The sequence below is a fragment of the Oncorhynchus kisutch genome, linkage group LG3 (genome assembly GCF_002021735.2).
Source record: "Oncorhynchus kisutch isolate 150728-3 linkage group LG3, Okis_V2, whole genome shotgun sequence".
Taxonomy (NCBI): domain Eukaryota; kingdom Metazoa; phylum Chordata; class Actinopteri; order Salmoniformes; family Salmonidae; genus Oncorhynchus; species Oncorhynchus kisutch.
The window spans coordinates 72,066,190-72,088,284 of record NC_034176.2 but is presented as its reverse complement, the minus strand read 5'-3'; the positions used below and the strand labels follow the sequence as shown (position 1 = coordinate 72,088,284).

Below are 22,095 nucleotides of genomic sequence, written 5' to 3'. Positions count from 1 at the left end.
CACTCAAGACCATTTTGCATGGCTGATTGGACTGTACGACGTGTCGATAACCGGCGGCGGTAGCTAACGTGGCCATTTTTTTTATCTCACATGATTTTATATCAATTAGGATAGCAGCCTATATTGATAACTATCTAGATACATACATAATGTACATACAGTCTACTACTCAATGGGGAGGGCATGAACGGCAACACCAGGACACAGTGCCCCATGCTCCCGCTTGACAAGCACTACTGTCCGGCAACAGCGTGAAGTAGCTAACTAGTAGCTAACTAGTAGCCAATACCAGGGTGACAGTCATAGGAAGCACACACATACAAGGCATGAAGCAACAGTACAACCATTATCAATACATTTAATCAAAAATAAAGAAATCGTCAGTTTTAAAACTGAAAATGTACAACTATTTGTATAAAACTTAGTGAAATATGACTTAAAACAAAAGTCCAAACTATCGCGGTATGGTAGCTCAACGTGCGGTAATTGTATGAAAAAAAACCTCATCACCAATCAAAACCATCTAACCTATAGCAGAGCGCTATCCTTTTCTACCCAAGCTACGGATGAGTAGCTGTGTCTAAGCGGGTGAATTCAAGCCGGACCCCCTTAGCATCCAATCCCAGCGAATCTAAAGGGTTTCATTCCTATGCTGTGAGCTCTGAGCTACAGAGCTGTCTGTCCTCAGAAGACCCCTTCCAGAGCAAAGGGTGAGGGAACAGACTCCTAAGCCAAAGGGACACTGACATCGGGAGGACGATCAGAGAGGTGCGCCGGAGTAGTGCGTCATCGAGCAGCCTGAATGGTCCACGCAGAGAATCCTCGGAGATCATCCCCACGTAATTACATCATTATATTCTGACCCATAAGAGCGGCAGTTTGGGGCAAGGCTAGGGTTCGAATAGCATAGCTGACAAATTCACCCAAATGTATATTTCTCTCAGGTACATTCTTTTTTTCTCTCTCTCTTTGAAACCCCCATTTTGGGTAACACGCGCCATATTGTGTTGGCCCATTATACTATAAGTTCTAATCAATAGCCTATAATGTGTTTTGTCTATGGGTATGTTTTATCATCATTTTAGCTTTTTAGTAAATAAATATTCAACTAAGATTGGTGTGGTACGAACTCATTGGTGAGACCCGGGTCCGTGCAGATTCACGGGCTATACGACGTTCAGAATGAGATTGGTAGAGGTAACTGGTTAATAACCTCTTGAAGCTAGGGGGCACTATTTTTATGTTTGGAAAAATAACATTACCAAAGTAAACAGCTTATTTCTCAGGACCAGATGCTAGAATATGCATATAATTGACAGATTAGGATAGAAAACACTCTAAAGTTTCCAAAACTGTCAAAATATTGTCTGTGAGTATAACAGAACTGATATTGCAGGCGAAACCCTGAGAAAAATCAAACCAGGAAGTGGCTTCTAATTTGAAAACTCCATGTTCCATAGCCTGCCATTGCTCCATTTAAAAGGATATCAACCAGATTCATTTTCCTATCACTTCCTCAAGGTGTCAACAGTCTTCAGACATAGTTTCAGGCTTTTATTTTGAAAAATGAGCCAGAACGATAACATTGCGTCAAGTGGTCACATGAGTTTCACTCACGCAACAGAATTTGTACAGCTATTGTTTTTCCCTCTCCTACTGTGAAAGACATTTGCGGTTGATATATTATTGATCATATATTTTAAAAACAACCTGAGGATTGATTATAAAAAACGTTTGACATGTACTTAATGTTTTGTCATGCGATCGATAAACTTACACAAACGCTTGGATTGCTTTCGCTGTAAAGCATAATTTCAAAATCTGAGAAGACAGGTGGATTAACAAAAGGCTAAGCTGTGTTTTGCAATATTGCACTTGTGATTTCATGAATATGAATATTTTTAGTAATATTATTTGACTGAGGCACTATGCTATTCAGCGGTTGCTGATGACAATTATCCCGCTTAAGGGATGGGTAGCGTCAAGAAGTTTTTAACTATTTTGTAGTCAATGAGACAGATAACTGTCTCGAAAAATACTCCATCAAGAGGCTCTGCATTTCAGGAATCACAGTAGCTAGTACTATCCCTGGTGCAGAGTTAAATTATTTAACCATTTAAACAATTTATATCTGAAAGAAAACTATTTTTCCTATGAGCTTGACTGAGGTGTCAGACTCAATGAGAGTTGCTATCCATTGGAGCACTACGATTGCTTGCCCAAAATTCTGAGGCGGGTCTTAGCGAAGGGTCAATCGATGTCAACAATCTAAACTTCCAAACACGCACCCAAGTGTTATCCTTTATTCTGTCTATCCTTAATAGTGCTGGAACATGCATAGCTATTCACACTTGTACACACAAACATCCACACACTCCCTTCTCTTGTGGTCTTTTGAGTCTTGACTAGCACACAGAGAACTGTACTGTACCTGTAGGGGATCCAGTCGGAAGAGTGCTTGGAGCTCATCTCTCTATCACTGACTGCTGATGTCCTCCGAGTGCTGGGCTAAGGGGGGGCCTGCAATAGCAGCCGAGTGAGGCAGAAGCAGCTGAGGGGTCTGGCGGCAGCAATCACGGCGACAGAGCCCACGCAGCCAGCACATCCTCTGCACAGCCCTCTCAAGTCCACCAGCCTCTGTCTGTCTGTCCCTGTGTTCCTCAGTCAGTACAGCCTATGGAACACAGAGCCCAGCTCTGGGGCTGGAGATGACTAACGATCCAGGCAGGAAGGCTCCTCAGTCATGCACACGAGCAGCACACATAAAACAACCCCCTTCTCTCAGTCTCCTCTTCTTCATGTGCGCGTTCTCTCTGGTTCTCGTGCTCTCTCGCTCACACCCTGCTCTGCTCTCACTCCCGCTCTCAGTGCTCTCTCACTTCTCTCCTCCACCTCTCTATCGCTCTCTCTATCCCTCGCACTCTGGCTCTCTCTCTTACTATCTCTCCGTGAGCATCAGTTAGAGTGGGATCGAGCACCAAGTCGCAAGGCAGAGGAAACAGGTACCAGAGATTCTCTTTTGTCTTGCTGCTTTAATGCTTCAGCCGTAGTGTTCCAGTCCGGTCCCCCCACCCCCCACACACACACCTAGCTGCTAAACCATGGACTCAGATGTGTTTTCTGAGACATGATTTATTCATTCTCTGAGAGTGAATGTCATTAACATATGATTGTACAGAGTAGTTGTAGTAGTCATTTAACATGCTCTGAACAAAGACACACGGTCTGTCTGTGATAATGACTGCCCCAGTCTCTCTCTCTCCCGCACTCGCTCTCACACACACACACACACACACACACCTCTGCTGGCCCCCCACCCACCCACCTCTGGTGTGTTCTGTTGGTTACTACTAAACAATAAATAAATCAAATAGATTTCCCTTAAAACTGCTTATTGATGCAATTCCATGTTGGCTTAATCAGCAATCTGAAAAATGTATTTGAAAAAAAAATGCAAATCAGATGTGTTTAATAAACATTTCATTTCTAAATAGAATATATAAAATATTAATCTGGTCCACCAGCCTACTCTCTCTGTCAAACCTATACTGAGTGTAGAACACCTGCCATTTCCATGACACTGACCAGGTGAATATCCGGTTTTATATGGTTACAAAATGCCCTTCCGTATACTGTATTTTCACCACAACATCCCCAGGTTTTAACTGCATTTCATCACGGGGATGTTGTACTCTTTCCTGTTCATCTCTATCACGGTCACATTCAGTCACTTTGATTTAGTGTACATTCAGTGAACCTGGCCATCGTTTCGGATATTCAGCACAGCTGACAGATATTTTGCTGATCCACTCAGCACACACACACCATCTTAGGGATGTGCTATGCTGAGGCATGTGTGATGCTTGGGAAAACATGCATGTATTTCCCCAACAAGGTCAGAGCGGTGCAGATGAGACTGTTCTTTTGATACAGATACCGTGCACATAAATTATGGCATGATATACTGTCATCTGCTTTCTTTTTCACTGCATATTATTCACGATAGCACACAATGCTAGTCAAATAAATGTCACTGGAGTCATGTGACAGATTAACACGTCAGAGGCAGTGGAGGCAGTATTGAGGGCGCTTCAGCATTCTCTCTCAATTATTTACGGTATGCCTCAATGACAGGCATCACTGATCTGTAGGTTACTGCTCATTGGTACGCTGGTATATTGGGAAACAGAACTGACTGGCAACACATCCAGGCTTCAGAAACAAATATAAAATGGAGGTAAATAACAGTCATAGTAAAATAAATTCAGTGAAATAAGCCGATCCAGAGAAAGCCTGGGCCCTGGGGGAGTTAGGACCAGCATATCGTCAGTGAAATGCCTTTCTTGCCGCTCTAACCCCAACTATGCAGTAATCAACAACAGTGTAATACTAAAAATAACAAGGTAGAACAAAAAAAACACGAGATATAAAAATAAGAAGAACACGATAAAGTAAGCAAGCATACTATGCTGTATACAGGGTCAGTTCCAGAACTATATTTATAATGTGCAGGGATACTAAGTAAGTACAACGTTCTGTCCCTCCCGTACTGTATAGCATGAGATCCACATACTCTAATCTTCTGAGTGCTGGGCTGCTCCATATGACAACTCTCGCTAGGCAACAGCGCTAATAAAAAGGTGCCTCTGACATATTGGCTTGTTGAAAATAAGCTACATCTTCCTCACTATCCTCACAGTTATCATCATTGTCATCAAGCTCAGCCATAATAGTCTGTCTGCACCACTGGACTGTACTTCAACACTAATAAGCATTGTGCTGCAGATTGCTTAGCCTGTGATAAAACACTGTGAACACATTTCTAAATGCATGACAGTAAAGTGGGACTGTCATAGTAAGCCTTGACATTACTAACATCAGTCCACCAGAGTGAGTGCTGTACTTTATTAGTGTGTGATGTCTGAGAGCACAGACAGATGAATTACTCCCCTCTCGTCTTCTCAGAGCAGGTGTAAGCACAGCAGGCTGGTAAATATTTGATGCCAGAGGGGGAGCCCTTTGATGTTGGGGCTGATCTGGTCAGGTAGATAACAGACAGCAGGGGGCCCCTTTAGTTCCATCATCATCCTCACTGTGCCTCCTATACCAGACTCCCTCCCTGGTCTCTCCCTCCCTCTCTGATTGCCCTCCCTCCCTGATCACCCTCCCTCCCTCCCTGATCGCCCTCCATCCCTGCAAGCCATCACATCATCATCATAATTCTCACTGTGCCCCTGCTACCAGACTCCCTCCCTTCTTGTTTACCCTCACATACACTTTCCAAGGACTGAAATGTAATATACTGCAGTAAATGTCCAACAAGCCCTGGACAGAATCAATTCAATGAAAAAGTTTCAGGCACTGTCTCATATCATGGTTATATCATTAAAGGACTAACACTATAAACTACCCAGAGCAATTAGATTGTTCCAAAACAGACCTTTGTGAGAGGCTTGTCCAGAGGCATTGTGGAAACTGGAGGATGGCAGGATCAGTGATTGTGATAATGGTCCTGTGCCCTGGACTCTTGCAGATGTGATTCCCTTTGAAAATGGGTAAAACATGCATGGTCTCTTCAAATATCTGGTCCAGTCAGACAGTCAGTCTGATGCACAGCTGCAGAGCTTAGTTCTGGAGCAGAGGAGCCACACTGTTAATAATACATCAGTCTGTTCAGGCATGCCGGACATGCCATGCATGCTCTCTGATGAACCACTTTTACCATTGTCAATGTGTCTGTGTGTGTGCGCACACGAGTGTGTGTGTTTGTTTTGTTGTGTAATTGGAAAACAGCATGTGACCAACCTGCTTATCCAACTGATTGAAGACATAAGACATTTCAAAATCTAACTAATTAATCTTGCTAAGATAGACAAGTATTACAGTACTCTGAAGGAAGTAGACACAAAGCTTGTTGATAATACCTCTTCACACCTGGAAAACACAATAGCATTATGTTTCTGAAGACAGCGCCTCTTAAAATCCCACTGATTACATTACATATTCCAAATAGAGCTGTCGACCCGTCACCATTTGCTTTAAATTATATGCCTGCATTTCTGTCTCAATCAGGTATCAATTGATTGTTCAGTTCTGCCCAGCACCAACCAGCCAGGACAAGATCCTTTAAATGGGTCCAGGGATTACTTTAGAACTAAAGACAGCCCTATAAAAACAGCCCCCCCCCCCCACACACACACACACACACACACACACACACACACACACACACACACACACACACACACACACACACACACACACACACACACACACACACACTAATCTAAATAGATTTAAACACAAACACAGCTAATGGCCACAGAAATGCCCTCAGGCTTGAGAACTTGGTCTTGAATCATTGATTAAATAAGATATAAGTATTATGATCATCCTGATATCAGTCTACACACCCCCTGCACAGTTTTCATATTTTTCTGCCATCTAAGGGATTCAATTGGATTCAAAGTGAGATCATTTTTGGTTAATTTACAATCTTCTATAACATTTTCCAAACTAATAAAATGTAGATGTATTGATTGCATATGTATTTCCTCCCCAGTGTATACTTGGTGGAAGCACCTTTGGCCATCATTACAGCTGTGAATAACTTTGAATAAAGTTCTACCAACATTGCAAAACTTTTAGAGCAAGAAATATCCATTGTTTTTGTCAAAATTGCTCAAGCTCAGTACATTTGATTGGGAATCATTGAATCAGCAATATTCAAACCTGGTCTTATTTTCAAGCTGATTTGAGGTCAGGACTGTGACTGAACCATTCAGAAACACAACACCTTTTGGCAAGCCATTCTGGTGTGTCTTTGGCATGAAAATGTCTATAATTGCACCCTTGAAAAAAACGAACTATCCCAGGGTTAAGTACTCAGAAGACTACAGTATGGCAGGTCTAACTTTTTTTTTGTCTTAAATTAAAAACTTCCTGTTTTGGTCAAATCCAATACAACACATCACAGATTTTGGTGGCAGCATCATGTTATGGGTATGTATTTTTTGTCAACAGCATCATGTTATGGGTATGTATTTTTTGTCAACAGCATCATGTTATGGGTATGTATTTTTTGTCAACAGCATCATGTTATGGGTATGTTTGTTACTGGCAGGGGTTGGAACCAAAATTATTGTCCAATCATTTCATTCTGAACAGAACCCTTATTTGTTGTTGTTCCGCTCCACTGTTCCGACCAGCAAAATAAAGCTCTGAACCGGATCGAACCAAATAAAGTACAGATTTATGTCGTTCTCTTCTTTCCTTTTTAAACCTCTGAAATCATAATTTAAAAAAATACATTTAGCTCAACATTAAATGACTTCACCAATCAGTGCGGGTAAAGCAGCTTGCTATGGAGCGGGTTAGAAATGTTATCTGTGTAGGAAATTCGCTAACAGCAAAATGTATTTTTCAGTAACAGCGTGGTTTAACCATAATGAAAGACAAAACAGAGTCAAAGTGTAGAGTGCGAGATGCAACTGACATTTTGAGGGGGAGGAGAGAGGATGGAAGAAGCTTGCCTTGAAGCGCTGGGAATCTTGTTATGACATGTATTATCTGAATTTGGCCCACAGAATTATACCAACAGAGGAGAGGCTTCTATGAAGGATCTTTGAATGTCTTTGAACTTCCGAGTTGGCTTATGTTGGACCAAAGCAAATGTTGGGTAACTAGCTAGCTAGCGAAAACGTGTGTGTGTGTGCAGAGTATGTGAGCCGAGTTGAGCATTGCTCATGGAGCTCTGCTTCAGCACTCCACCTCCTTTCCAACCGCTCCACTAAAAACCACTCCGCACTCACAATTTAACCAACACACATCCATTGTTGTGACTACCTGGACCTACCATTTGGTTTTGAAGTATAGAAACCAAACCATATGATTTGAATGATGAGTATTTTAATAAACATTAATAGGTGAATGTAAAGAAGCACTCATTTCAAATAGGCGAAAGTCAAATTAAACAGCATATAAACACTAAGTAGGTCAGGAGCCATACAGAGAGCCTAAGAAAATTCTTTATTTTGGCTATATTATTGCAATTATAGCCTACAAAGTAATACATTGTGAAGCATTTGCGAGTGCAACACACAAGGCTGGTAGGGAGTCAGGGATGTTAAGCGCTCAGCATTTAAACAACATATCATTGTATTAAATCATTGTAGTCTATAAACTGTGCATATAGGCTGTGAGACTTACAGTACTTAGAAATAAATACAAATCTAACAAAAAATGCCTTATTAGGCTCAGTCTACAGGGCCTTTGAAATCATTTTTTTAAACGAGTTTGGACAAAGTCTGTGGCTTCAGGCTCATGTGATAGTGTCTGGAGATCAGGCCAGCAACGGAGAATATCCTCTGCACGCTTGCAGAGCTACTGGGCATACTAAACACCGTTTGGCCACTCTTGTCAGGGATGAATATTTTGCTGTCCATCAATTTCCAACCAAATTTACTGAGCTTGAGCAATTTTGATAAAAACAATGAACAGTGGGGAAAAAAAGTATTTAGTCAGCCACCAATTGTGCAAGTTCTCCCACTTAAAAAGATGAGGCCTGTAATTTTCATCATAGGTACACTTCAACTATGACAGACAAAATCACATTGTAGGATTTTTAATGAATTTATTTGCAAATTATGGTTGAAAATAAGTATTTGGTCAATAACAAAAGTTTATCTCAATACTTTTTTGTATACCCTTTGTTGGCAATGACAGAGGTCAAACATTTTCTGTAAGTCTTCACAAGGTTCACACACTGTTGCTGGTATTTTGGCCCATTCCTCCATGCAGATCTCCTCTAGAGCAGTGATGTTTTGGGGCTGTTGCTGGGCAACATGGACATGTATATACATTAGCCTCTTTGAGTACAGCAAGCCCCACCCAACTGTCCCTGCCTCTCTCTGCTCCTACAACCAGGCTGCTGTGGTCAGAGAAGTCGTACATTCCTAGGAAAGACCCTGCCTCATGGCCACACAGTATAGACTGAGTGAAGTTTCATAGAGAACAAACAAAGGAATTTCTTCCACCTCACAGAACTTGAGGTCCGAACAACATTTATGTTCCGGAGAAGGTATAAAAGATTGGTGAAGAATCCAGCTAAGAACTGGTCCATTTGGTACAAGTTTATAAACTCATGGGAGACGGTGCGGACATATTACCATAACGCTGTTTATATAATAGGCTCAAATATGAGGTTTACATCTAATTGTTGTATAAGATGAATGAGTGAGGATGATACTGTTTGTAAAATTGTGTAATGTGATTTTGGACTGTTTAATGAAGGAAACGCCAATTCCATTTTGAGTTTAACTAAATCAGAGGACCGCCCATGAGCCCAGTTAGGGTCGGACATCTTGGGACAGGCCCTTTTCTGCAATTCTGAATAAAACCCCAAGTCTTTGATATTAATTACTAGTCTGCAGCAAGGAATTCGGTATCATTGAACTTGAAGAACACCAACCGCCGAAACATACATTCCACAACTTCATGAATGAATGTCGCTCTGAACTATCCCCTCTAACCAAGACAGACAGAGAGAGACGGACAATTCTACAAAAGAAACAAACTTTTCAAATCAGTTTGATCGCGTAATACTAACTACGGAGAATCTTTGATAAAAACTAAGTCTTCAGTTTAATGATAGTAAAGACACAACAGTATGTTGCCTTAAGAGTGGTGCAGCTGGCAGTATTAGTCAAAAGTATTCACAGTTATAATCACTGCCAAAGGTGCTTCAACCAAGTACTAATGCAATCAAGACATCATCGTTTCTATTTTTAATTAATTTAGAAAATATTCTATTATCTTTATTTTATTTTAAAATGTGGAGTAGGTTATGTAGATCAGTAGAAAACAAATCAAATTAAATCCCATTTTAGATTTAATTTTAAGACAGCAAAATGTACAAACTGTGCAACGGGTGTGTAGACTTTCACTAGGCACTGTAGCTAGATGTCATATGCCTCTAATTACCACCAATTACAGCAGCCAGAGGAGGATTCAGCTGGATTCTGCATGCGCTTTCATTAGTGCATATACGGTGCCTTGCGGAAGTATTCAGCCCCCTTGAACTTTGCGACCTTTTGCCACATTTCAGGCTTCAGACAAAGATATAAAACTGTATTTTTTTGTGAAGAATCAACAACAAGTGGGACACAATCATGAGGTGGAACGACATTTATTGGATATTTCAAACTTTTTTAACACTGTGATAGTCTCAGAGGTCCGTTAAAAGCGCAGAGAGCATCATGAAGAACAAGGAACACACCAGGCAGGTCCGAGATACTGTTGTGAAGAAGTTTAAAGCCGGATTTGGATACAAAAATATTTCCCAAGCTTTAAACATCCCAAGGAGCACTGTGCTAGCGATAATATTGGAATGGAAGGAGTATCAGACCACTGCAAATCTACCAAGACCTGGCCGTCCCTCTAAACTTTCAGCTCATACAAGGAGAAGACTGAACAGAGATGCAGCCAAGAGGCCCATGATCACTCTGGATGAACTGCAGAGATCTACAGCTGAGGTGGGAGACTCTGTCCATAGGACAACAATCAGTCGTATATTGCACAAATCTGGCTTTTATGGAAGAGTGGCAAGAAGAAAGCCATTTCTTAAAGATATCCATAAAAAGTGTCGTTTAAAGTTTGCCACAAGCCACCTTGGAGACACACCAAACATGTGGAAGAAGGTGCTCTGGTCAGATGAAACCAAAATGGAACTTTTTGGCAACAATGCAAAACGTTATGTTTGGCGTAAAAGCAACACAGCTCATCACCCTGAACACACCATCCCCACTGTCAAACATGGTGGTGGCAGCATCATGGTTTGGGCCTGCTTTTCTTCAGCAGGGACAGGGAAGATGGTTCAAATTGATGGGAAGATGGATGGAGCCAAATACAGGACCATTCTGGAAGAAAACCTGATGGAGTCTGCAAAAGACCTGAGACTGGGACGGAGATTTGTCTTCCAACAAGACAATGATCCAAAACATAAAGCAAAATCTACAATGGAATGGTTCAAAAATAAACATATCCAGGTGTTAGAATGGCCAAGTCAAAGTCCAGACCTGAATCCAATCGAGATTCTGTGGAAAGAACTGAAAACTGCTGTTCACAAATGCTCTCCATCCGACCTCACTGAGCTCGAGCTGTTTTGCAAGGAGGAATGGGAAAAAATTTCAGTCTCTCGATGTGCAAAACTGATACAGACATACCCCAAGCGACTTACAGATGTAATCGCAGCAAAAGGTGGCGCTACAAAGTATTAACTTAAGGGGGCTGAATAATTTTGCACGCCCAATTTTTCTGTTTTTGATTTGTTAAAAAAGTTTGAAATATCCAACAAATGTCGTTCCACTTCATGATTGTGTCCCACTTGTTGTTGATTCTTCACAAAACAATACAGTTTTATATCTTTATGTTTGAAGCCTGAAATGTGGCAAAAGGTCGCAAAGTTCAAGGGGGCCGAATACTTTCGCAAGGCACTGTATTGTACATGCAAAACTTATCCAGCAGAAATCTAATCGGCAGTGATGGGGTGGTGGTAGACAACCAAGAGGCAGTTTCAGAGTGTGCAGGTGAGGGATTTGTACAAACAGAGGCTTCCTTATTTCAGGCTGAGTACTACATCTCTCAGCATTACAACAGTGTGTGTGTGCGCATATATGTGTGTGTTCAACAGGAAGTGAATGGGGGCATTGGCTGCTTCCCAGTATTGATTGGGTCTAATGTGACTGTTCAGTTTGAGGACTGACATTCAAATCTCATTCACACTTTTATGGTGCACTCCTCAAAGGGGGGAGAATAGCTTTGGAGGGGGGGGGGGGGGGGCATGCCTAACAAGTCCACAAAGCTTCGACTGTGTGACACAAACATCTGTGTGCTTTTTACTGAAACTGACTGTTATGTCTTGACTTAAACATCTGCAGTCTATTTGCACCCAGCCCTGTCCTCCACTTCTCATCAGATAGCATCTGCCAAAAGGAACACGAGGTCAAGGAAACTGTAGTAATGTCTGTCCATCAACACAAGGTGTTTGCCATCACAGCCAAGAGTAGGATTTAGTTTGGGTTTGTGTGGGGCTTCATAGATCAAGGCATGTGACAGACTAGTATCATTCAGCTACATAGGGCGTTGCACCAAATCAAATCAAATTTTATTGGTCAAATACACGTGTTTAGCGGGTGTAGCGAAATGTTTGTGTTTCTAGCTCCGATAGTTATTACTTGTTAGCTATTACTGCACTAACAATTTCACAACATATACCCAATACACAAAAATCTAAGTAAAAGAATTAAGAATTTAAATTCAGCCAAAAAAATAAACGTCCTCTCACTGTCAACTGCGTTTATTTCCAACAAACATGTGTAAATATTTGTATGAACATGACAAGATTCAACAACTGAGACAAACTGTAGAAGTTCCACAGACATGTGACAAACAGAAATTTAATAATGTGTCCCTGAACAAAGGGGGGGGGGGGATCAAAATCAAAAGTAACAGTCGGTAGTTGGTGTGGCCACCAGCTGCATTAAGTACTGCAGTGCATCTCCTCCTCATGGACTGCACCAGATTTGCCCATTCTTGCTGTGGGTTGTTACCCCACTCTTCCACCAAGGCACCTGCAAGTTCCTGGACATTTCTGGAGGGAATGGCCCTAGCCCTCACCCTCTGATCCAACAGGTCCCAGACGTGCTCAATGGGATTGAGATCCGGGCTCTTCGCTGGCCATGGCAGAACACTGACATTCCTGTTTTGCCGGAAATCATGCACCGTACGAGCAGTATGGCTGGTGGCATTGTCATGCTGGAGGGTATAATGTCAGGATGAGCCTGCAGAAAGGGTACCAAATGAGAGAGGAGGATGTCTTCTCTGTAACGCACAGCATTGAGATTGCCTGCAATGACAAGCTCAGTCCGATGATGCTGTGACACACCACCCCAGACCATGACGGACCCTACACCTCCTAAATCGATCCTGCTCCATTGCACAAGCCTCAGCGTAATGCTCATTCCTTCGACGATAAACGTGAATCCGACCATCACCCCTGGTGAGACAAAACCGCGACTCATCAGTGAAGAGCACTTTTGACCAGTCCTGTCTGGTCGAGTGACGGTAGGTTTGTGCCCATAGGCGACGTTGTTGCCGGTGATGTCTGATGAGGACCATGACTTACATCAGGTCGACAGGCCCTCAGTCCAGCCTCTCTCAGCCTATTGCGGACATTCAGATGGAGGGATTGTGTGTTCCTGGTTTAACTCAGGCAGTTGTTGTTGCCATCCTGTACCATTCCTGCAAGTGTGATGTTCGGATGTACCGATCCCGTGCAGGTGTTGTTACACGTGGTCTGCCACTGCGAGGACAATGAGCTGTCCGTCCTGTCTCCCTGTAGCACTGTCTTAGGCGTCTCAGAGTACGGACATTGCAATTCATTGGCCTGGCCACATCTGCAGTCCTCATGGCTCCTTGCAGCATGCCTAAGGTTTGTTCACGCAGATGAGCAGCGACTCTGGGCATCTTTCTTTTGTTGTTTTTCCAGAGTCAGTAGAAAGGCCTCTTTAGTGTCCTAAGTTCTCATAACTGTGACTGTGACCTTAATTGCCTACCGTCTGTAAGCTGTTAATGTCTTATGACCGTTCCACAAGTGCATGTTCATTAATTGTTTATGGTTCATTGAAAAAGCATGGGAAACAGTGTTTAAACCCTTTACAATGAAGATCTGTGAAGTTATTTGGATTGTTATGAATTATCTTTGAAAGAAAGGGTCCTAAAAAAGGGACGTTTATTTTTTTGCAGAGTTTATAAATATATGGACAAGCAATTTCAGTGTGACATTGACTAAGACACAGTAGAAGTATGGAATACAGTATATACATATTAAATGAGTAATGCAAAATATGTAAACATTATTCAAGTGACTAGTTTATTAAAATTGCCAGTGATTTCAAGTCTATGTATATACAGTTGAAGTTGGAAGTTTACATACACCTTAGCCAAATACATTTAAACTCAGATTTTCACAATTCCTGACATTTAATCCTAGTAAAAATTCCCTGTCTTAGGTCAGTTAGGATCACCACTTTATTTTAAGAATGTGAAATGTCAGAATAATAGTAGAGAGAATGACTTATTTCAGCTTTTAATTCTTTCATCACATTCCCAGTGGGTCAGAAGTTTACATATGCTCTATTAGTATTTGATAGCATTGCCTTTAAATTGTTTAACTTGTGTCAAACGTTTCAGGTAGCCTTCCACGCGCTTCCCACAATAGACAGAGCTGGTGTAACTGAGTCAGGTTTGTAGGCCTCCTTGCTCGCACACGCTTTTTCAGTTCGGCCCACAAATTTTCTATAGGTTTGAGGGCAAGGCTTTGTGATGGCCACTCCAATACCTTGACTTTGTTGTCCTGAAGCCATTTTGCTTTGGAACTTTGGAAGTATGCTTGGAGTCATTGTCCATTTGGAAGACCCATTTATGACCAAGCTTTATCTTCCTGACTGATGTCTTGAGATGTTGCTTCAATATATCCAAATAATTTTTCTGCCTCATGATGCCATCTATTTTGTGAAGTGCATCAGTCCCTCCTGCAGCAAAGCAACCCCACAACATGATGCTGCCACCCCCGTGCTTCACGGTTGGGATGGTGTTCTTCGGCTTGCAAGCCTCGTCCTTTTCCTCAAAAAATAACGATGGTCATTATGGCCAAACAGTTCTATTTTTGTTTCATCATACCAGAGGACATTTCTCCAAAAAGTACCATCTTTGTCCCCATGTGCAGTTGCAAACCGTAGTCTGGCTATTTTATGGCAATTGTGGAGCAGTTGCTCCTTTCTTGCTGAGCGGCCTTTCAGGTTATGTCGATATAGGACTTGTTTTACTGTGGATACAGATACTTTTGTACCCGTTTCCTTCAGCATCTTCACAAGGTCCTTTGCTGTTGTTCTGGGATTGATTTGCACTTTTCGCACCAAAGCACGTTAATCTCTAGGAGACAGAAAGCGTCTCCTTCCTGAGCGGTATGATGGCTGTGTGGTCCCATGGTGTTTATACTTATGTACTATTATTTGTACAGATGAACATGGCATTTGGAAATTGCTCCCAAGGATGAACCAGACTTATGGAGGTCTACAATTTCTGAGGTCTTGGCTGATTTCTTTAGATTTTCCCATGATGTCAAGCAAAGAGGCACGGAGTTTGAAGGTAGGCCTTGAAATACATCCACAGGTATACCTCCAAATGACTCAAATGATGTCAATTAGCCTATCAGAAGCTTCTAAAGCTATGACATTTTCTGGAATTTTCCAACGTGTTTAAAGGCACTGTCAACTTAGTGTATGTAAACTTTTGACCCACTGGAATTGTGATTTATAAGTGAAATAATCTGTCTGTAAACAATTGTTGTAAAAATTACTTGTGTCATGCACAAAGTAGATGTCCTAACCGACTTGCCAAAACTATAGTTTGTTAACAAGAAATTTGTGGAGTGGTTGAATGAGTTTTAATGACTCCAACATAAGTGTATGTAAACTTCCGACTTCAACTGTAGGTAGCAGCCTATATGTGCTAGTGATGGCTGTTTAACAGTCTGATGGCCTTGCAATAGAAGCTGTTTTTTAGTCTCAGCTTTGATGCACCTGTACTGATCTCACCTTCTGGATGCTAGCTGAGTGAACAAGCAGTGGCTTGGGTGGTTGTTGGGCTTCCTGTGACATCGGGTGCCTGGAAGGAAGGTAGTTTGACCCCGGTGATGTGTTTCCTGAAGTTCACGATCATCTCCTTTGTTTTGTTGACGTTGAGTGAGAGGTTGTTTTCTTGGTACCACACTCCCAGAGCCCTCACCTCCTCCCTGTAGACTGTCTCATCATTGTTGGTAATCAAGCCTATTACTGTTGTGTCGTCTGCAAACTTGATGAATGAGTTGGAGGTGTGCATGGCCATGCAGTCATGGGTGAACAGGGAGTACAGGAAGGGGCTGAGCACACACCCTTGTGGGGCCCAAGTGTTGAGGATTAGCGAAGTGGGGGTGTTGTTTCCTACATTCCCCACCTGGGGGTGGCCCGTCAGGAAGTCCAGGACCCAGTTGCACAGTGCGGGGTTCAGACCCAGGGCCTCGAGCTTGGTGATGAGCTTGGAGGGTATAGGACAGTGTGCAGTGTTATGAGATTGTATCGTCTGTGGATCTGTTGGGGCGGTAAGCAAATTGAAGTGGGTCTAGGGTGATAGGTAAGGTAGAGGGTGATATGATCCTTGACTAGTCTCTCAAAGCACTTCATGATGACAGAAGTAAGTGCTACGGGGCGATAGTCAATTAGTTCAGTTACCTTAGCTCTCTTGGGTACAGGAACAATGGTTGCCATCTTGAAGCATGTGGGGACAGCAGACAGATAGGGAAGAGATTGAATATGTCTGTAAACACACCAGCTAGCTGGTCTGCGCATGCTCTACCGTCTGAGCCTTACGAAGGTTAACACGCTTAAACGTCTTACTCATGTCAGCCACGAAGAGCCCACAGTCCTTGGTAGCGGGCCGCATTGGTGGCACTGTGTTATCCTCAAATAGGGCGAAGAAGGTGTTCAGCTTATCCGGAAGTAAGACGTCGGTGTCCACAACGTGGCTGATTTTCTTTTTGTAATCCGTGATTGTCTGTAGACCCTGACACATACGTCTCAGGTCTGAGCCATTGAATTGCAACTCCACTTTGTCTCTATACTGACAAATTTGCCTGATTGATTGACATGAAGAGGAAATAACTACACTGTTTGTATTCTGCCATATTCCCAGTCACCTTGTCATGGTTAAATGTGGTGGTTCGTGCTTTCAGTTTTGCGCGAATGCTGCCATCTATCCACAGTTTCTGGTTAGGGTAGGTTAATGTTCACAGTCGGTACTTCTCCTATACACTTCCTGATAACCTAAAATGGGTGGCAGGTAGCCTAGTGGTTAGACCATTGGGCCAGTAACCGAAAGGTTAATAGATCGAATCCCCAAGCTGACAATGTAAAAACTGTCTTTCTGCCCCTGAACAAGGCAGTTAACCCACAGTTCCTAGGCCGCCATTGTAAATAAGAATTTGTTCTTAACTGACTTGCCTAGTTAAAAATAAAAAAACAAAAACATTCAGTCACCGTGTCAGTATATACGTCGATGTTATTCTCTGAAGCTACCCGGAAGATATCCCAGTCCGCGTGATCAAAACCATCTTGAAGCATGGATTCCTATTGGTCAGACCAGCTTTGCATAGTCCTTAGCATGGGTACTTCCTGTTTGAGTTTCTGTCTATAGGAAGGGAGGAGCAAAATGGAGTAGTGGTCAGATTTGTTGAAACGAGTGCGGGGGAGGGCCTTGTAGGCATCCCGGAAGTTGGACTAGCAGGGGTCGAGTGTTTTAGCAGCACAAGTTCTACAGTCAATATGTTGATAGAACTTCGTCATCCTTTTCCTCAAATTTGCTTTGTTAAAATCCACAGCCACAATAAATGCAGCCTCAGGATATGTGGTTTCCAGTTTGCATAAAGTCCAGTGAAGTTCTTTGAAGGCCGTTGTGGTATCGGCTTGAAGGGGGATATACACGGCTCTGATTATAACCAAAGAAAATGATCTTGGGAGATAATACGGTCTGCATTTGATTGTGAGGTATTCTAGGTCGGGTGAACAAAAGGACTTGAGTTCCTGTATGTTATAACAATTAGACCATGAGTTGTTAATCATGAAACATACACCCCCATCCTACTTCTTCCTGGATAGATATTTATTCCTGTCTGCGTGATGAACTGAGAACCCAACTGGCTGGACGGACTCAGAAAGTATATCCCGAGAGAGCATTGTTTCTGTGAAACAGAGCATGTTACAATCCCTGATGTCTTGCTGGAAAGAAGCCCTCGCCCTGAGATTGTCAACTTTATTATCCAGAAACTGAACATTTGCGAGTAGTATACTGTGAAGCGATGGGTGGTGTGTGCACCACCTAAGTAAGACTAGAGGATTGCTCTTAGTACCGTTCCTTCCCCGGCATTATTTGGGGTCGGATTCTGGAATCAGTTAAATCGACCTGGGAGTGCAAACAAAGGATTTGCTTCGGGAAATTCGTATTCCTGGTCATAATGCTGGTAGTGCTGGTGAGTTACCGCCGCTCTGATATCCAATAGTTCTTCCAGGCTGTATGTAAAAACATCAAAAATGTTCTGGGCTAACAATGTAATACATAAAAAAAACTAAACTGCAAAGTTTCCTAAGAGCGAGAAGCGAGGCAGCCCTTTCTGTCAGCACCATTCCATGTGTGATGTCAAGGCTAGTATTATTGCTTCCTCCCACTACACAATGGTCACAAATCACACTGCTCTATAATGATATAATGTGGTCTACGTATGTTTACATGGTGGCATTAATAGCATTAATCGATGGTGTTTTCAACCACATGGGCTAAATGAGCACACTAGGAAAAGCTAAATCTGTTTGTCTGTTCTTTTAATGGAGGTGTCATGTAGGAGCTAAGCAACCACTTCAACAATATAGGATCAGCTTGGTCAGTCAATCCCTCCCCATTGTGATGGAGGGCTATTGCTTTTTATAGATTGCTTTTTACTCTACAACACAGAATCGAATGTAATCCTTTTTAGATTTAATTTTAAGACAGCAAAACTGTGAAAACTGTGCAATGGGGGTGTAGACTTTCACTAGGTACTGTAGCTGGTTGTCATATGCTTCTAATTACCACTAAGTACAGCAGCCGGAGGAGTATTCAGCTGGATTCTGCATGCGCTCTCATTAGAGCAGGAATTGTACATGCAAATATTATCCAGCAGAAACCTAAATTGGCAGTGATGGGGTGGTGGCGGAGACACAAGAGGCAGTTTCAGAGGGTGCCTGTGAGGGATTTGTACAAACAACTTATTTCAAGCTGAGTACTACATCTCCCCGCTTTACAACTGTGTGTGTGTGTGTGTGTGTGTGTGTGTGTGTGTGTGTGTGTGTGTGTGTGTGTGTGTCACTTTCAATACAAAGACAAATTGGAGTGTTGGCTGCTACCCAGTATTGATTGTGTCTGATGGGGGGAGGGGGGCACAGAGGCAGGCACACGCATGAAAAGTCCAAAAAGCTACATTGGCTTGCGAATGTATTCACCTCCCTTGGCAATTTTCCTATTTTGGTGCCATACAACCTGGAATTAAAATAGATTTTTGGGGGGTTTGTATTATTTGATTTACACAACATGCCTACCACATTGAAGATTCAAAATGTTTTTTTTTTAAATGGAACAAACAGGAAATAAGACCAAAAAAAACAGAAAACTTGAGTGTGCATAACTCTTCACCCCCCGAAGTCAATACTTTGGAGAGCCACCTTTTGCAGTAATTACAGCTGCAAGTCTCTTGGGGTATGTCTCTATAAGCTTTCCCTCAAGAATTTCCCTGTATTTAGCGCCATCCATCATTCCTTCAATTCTGACCAGTTTCCCAGTCCCTGCCGATGGAAAAACATCCTCACAGCATGATTCTGCCACCACCATACTTCACTGTAGGGATGGGTGTTCTCGGGGTGATGAGAGACGTTGGGTTTGCGCTAGACATACCATTTTCCTTGATGGCCAAAAAGCTACATTTTAGTCTCATCTGACCAGAGTACCTTCTTCCATATGTTTGGGGAGTTTCCTACATGCCTTTTGGCGAACACCAAACGTGTTTGCTTATGTTTTTTCTTTTAGCAATGGCTTTTTTCTGGCCACTCTTCCGTAAAGCCCAGCTCTGTGGAGTGTACGGCTTAAAGTGGTCCTGTGGACAGATACTCCAATCTCCGCTGTGGAGCTTTGCAGCTCCTTCAGGGTTATCTTGATCTCTTTGTTAGCTTTCTGATTAATGCCCTCCTTGCCTGGTCCGTGAGTTTTGGTGGGCAGCCCTCTCTTGGCAGGTTTGTTGTGGTGCCATATTCTTAAAAGTGTTTAATAATGGATTTAATGGTGCTCCGTGGGATGTTCAAAGTTTCTGATATTTTTTTATAACCCAACCCTGATCTGTACTTCTCCACAACTTTGTCCCTAACCTGTTTGGAGAGCTCATTGGTCTTCATGGTGCCGCTTGCCTGGTGGTGCCCCTTGCTTAGTGGTGTTGCAGACTCTGGGGCCTTTCAGAATAAGTGTATATATACACTAAGATCATGTGACAGATCATGTGACACTTAAATAAAGTCTACCCGTGTGCAATCTAACTAATTATGTGAATTCTGAAGGTAATTGGTTGCACCAGGCTTCATAGCAAAGGCAGTGAATACATATGCACGCACCACTTTTCCGTTGTTTGTTATATATATCATTTTTTTAAAATAAGTTATTTTAAAAAGTCGTTTCATTCTCAACCAGGATTTCTATGGAGCGCCGTTTGTGTTTTGCGTGTCAAAAAAGATACTATTTGCCGTGTCAAATAAGCTTGTTGACCAATCAGGACCTGAATATGACTGCACATCACAATCATTTAACGCGATCATGAATTTCTTTGTAGTTATTACACATTGATTACACTATCACTCGTATTTCATATGTCACAACGATTCATCGATAGGTATGCTATGATGCAGGTAAAGTTGTCTTGCGCACCTACAGTGCTGGTCATAAAAAAAGCTAGCTAGCTCATGGATGCAAACAATGTTCTTCCCCAAAAACATAGCAAAACGACATAATCTGTTTCAGTATCTATAGTTAGCTAGCTAACTATATAGCTCGGTGTCATCATCTAAAATAACCCTAATTTATAAGACAGTTGTTAGTTGATTAATGGTGGTCGGACGCATCTATGTGAAGCTAGCCACAATAAGGATTAGCCACAATAGTGGTGGACTTTGCGGTTAGCCTTCAAAATAAAAGTATGGCATAATTCTACTATTTGTATTAATTTGAATCACTGTCAATTACATACCTTTATTTTGAAGGCAAACCGCAAATTCCACTATTGTGCCTAATCCTTAGTGGCTAGCTTCACAACACATAACCGGTCTAGCCAGATGAAGCTAGCTGGCTGCTTATAACATTAGCTTTGGGCAACAGAGTTAAGTAGCTGGCTAGCTATTTATTTTCATGAACTGAAATTAAATTTCAATAGGCGAACAACAATACTTACTCACAAGGATTCCTAAATCATTGCAAGAATAATGAAAATGACTGCTGTTTTACTGGTCATTGTTTTCAGGCTGGTTGTATTGATGCTAGCTAGGTAACAAGCTAAAGCTAGCTACCCCAGAAGTTGCAGTCGAACAAATGATGCTTTATTACCAACACAGTATTGTAAACACATCGTTCGTGGCCGGTGTTTGCTGACATTTTTGTACAGATTTGACAGTGCTACTGTATCTTTTCTGATACGCAAAGACACAAACAGCGTTACATAGTATGAATGTCGTGAAGCAAATAGCAGTGAAGCTATTACTGTGTAACTCCGGTAGGGCAACATCGGAAAAATAGCGCACTTGGTAGTGTTAACCAGTGCTCGACCGGTTGGCGAAAGCCAACATCACTCACGACAGAGAACAGTTTGTCAAAGGCAATGAATTCCATTATCTTGGCTTTAATGGTTTTCGCCTTTGAGTTGTCTCGTTGAAATTTTGTTACTCTTTCAAATGATTGCTTGACTTGTTGACTGCTCGATCCACACAACAGACATTGTGGGCTAGTTTAGGAGTGCTGTGCTGCACGTATAGCACAACATTTTACTTGGCGTCATTACGTCATGAACCTTCGTTATATAGGTATGCACGTCAGCTTTGAAATCAGTTTTGCACATTGGGCGTTAAACTAGACATCAGCCGATACAGATGTTGGCATTTTTAGCTAATATAGTCCGATTCTGATATGTTCACAGATATATTGTGCATCCCTACTATTTACCAAGAGAGTTTATATTTTTCGTAGATGTCTATGTACCACCACATACCAATGCTGGCACTAAGACCGCACTCAACGTGCTGTATAAGGCCTTAAGCGAACAAGAAATTGCTCATCCAGAGGTGGCGATTCTAGTGGACTGGGATTTTAATGCAGGGAAACTTAAATCCATTTGACCTCATTTCTACCAGCATGTTACATATGCAACCAGAGGGAAAAAAG

The 22,095-nt window shown here is 42.1% G+C and overlaps 1 protein-coding gene across 3 annotated transcripts in view; it reads right to left on the bottom strand.

Moving 5' to 3' along the window:
• The window catches only part of tub (TUB bipartite transcription factor), a 120,251-nt gene that overhangs the window by 54,498 nt on the left and 43,658 nt on the right, over positions 1–22,095 (bottom strand). Inside the window, exon 1 of one of the 3 annotated variants that reach the window (XM_031813691.1) lies at positions 2,432–2,976. The exons of the other annotated variants lie outside the window; for them this stretch is intronic. Within the exon in view, the coding sequence (XP_031669551.1) occupies positions 2,432–2,469 (38 nt within the window). The 5' untranslated portion in view covers positions 2,470–2,976. Of the gene's footprint in view, positions 1–2,431; positions 2,977–22,095 lie in introns of those variants that run through there. 3 annotated transcript variants of the gene reach the window in all.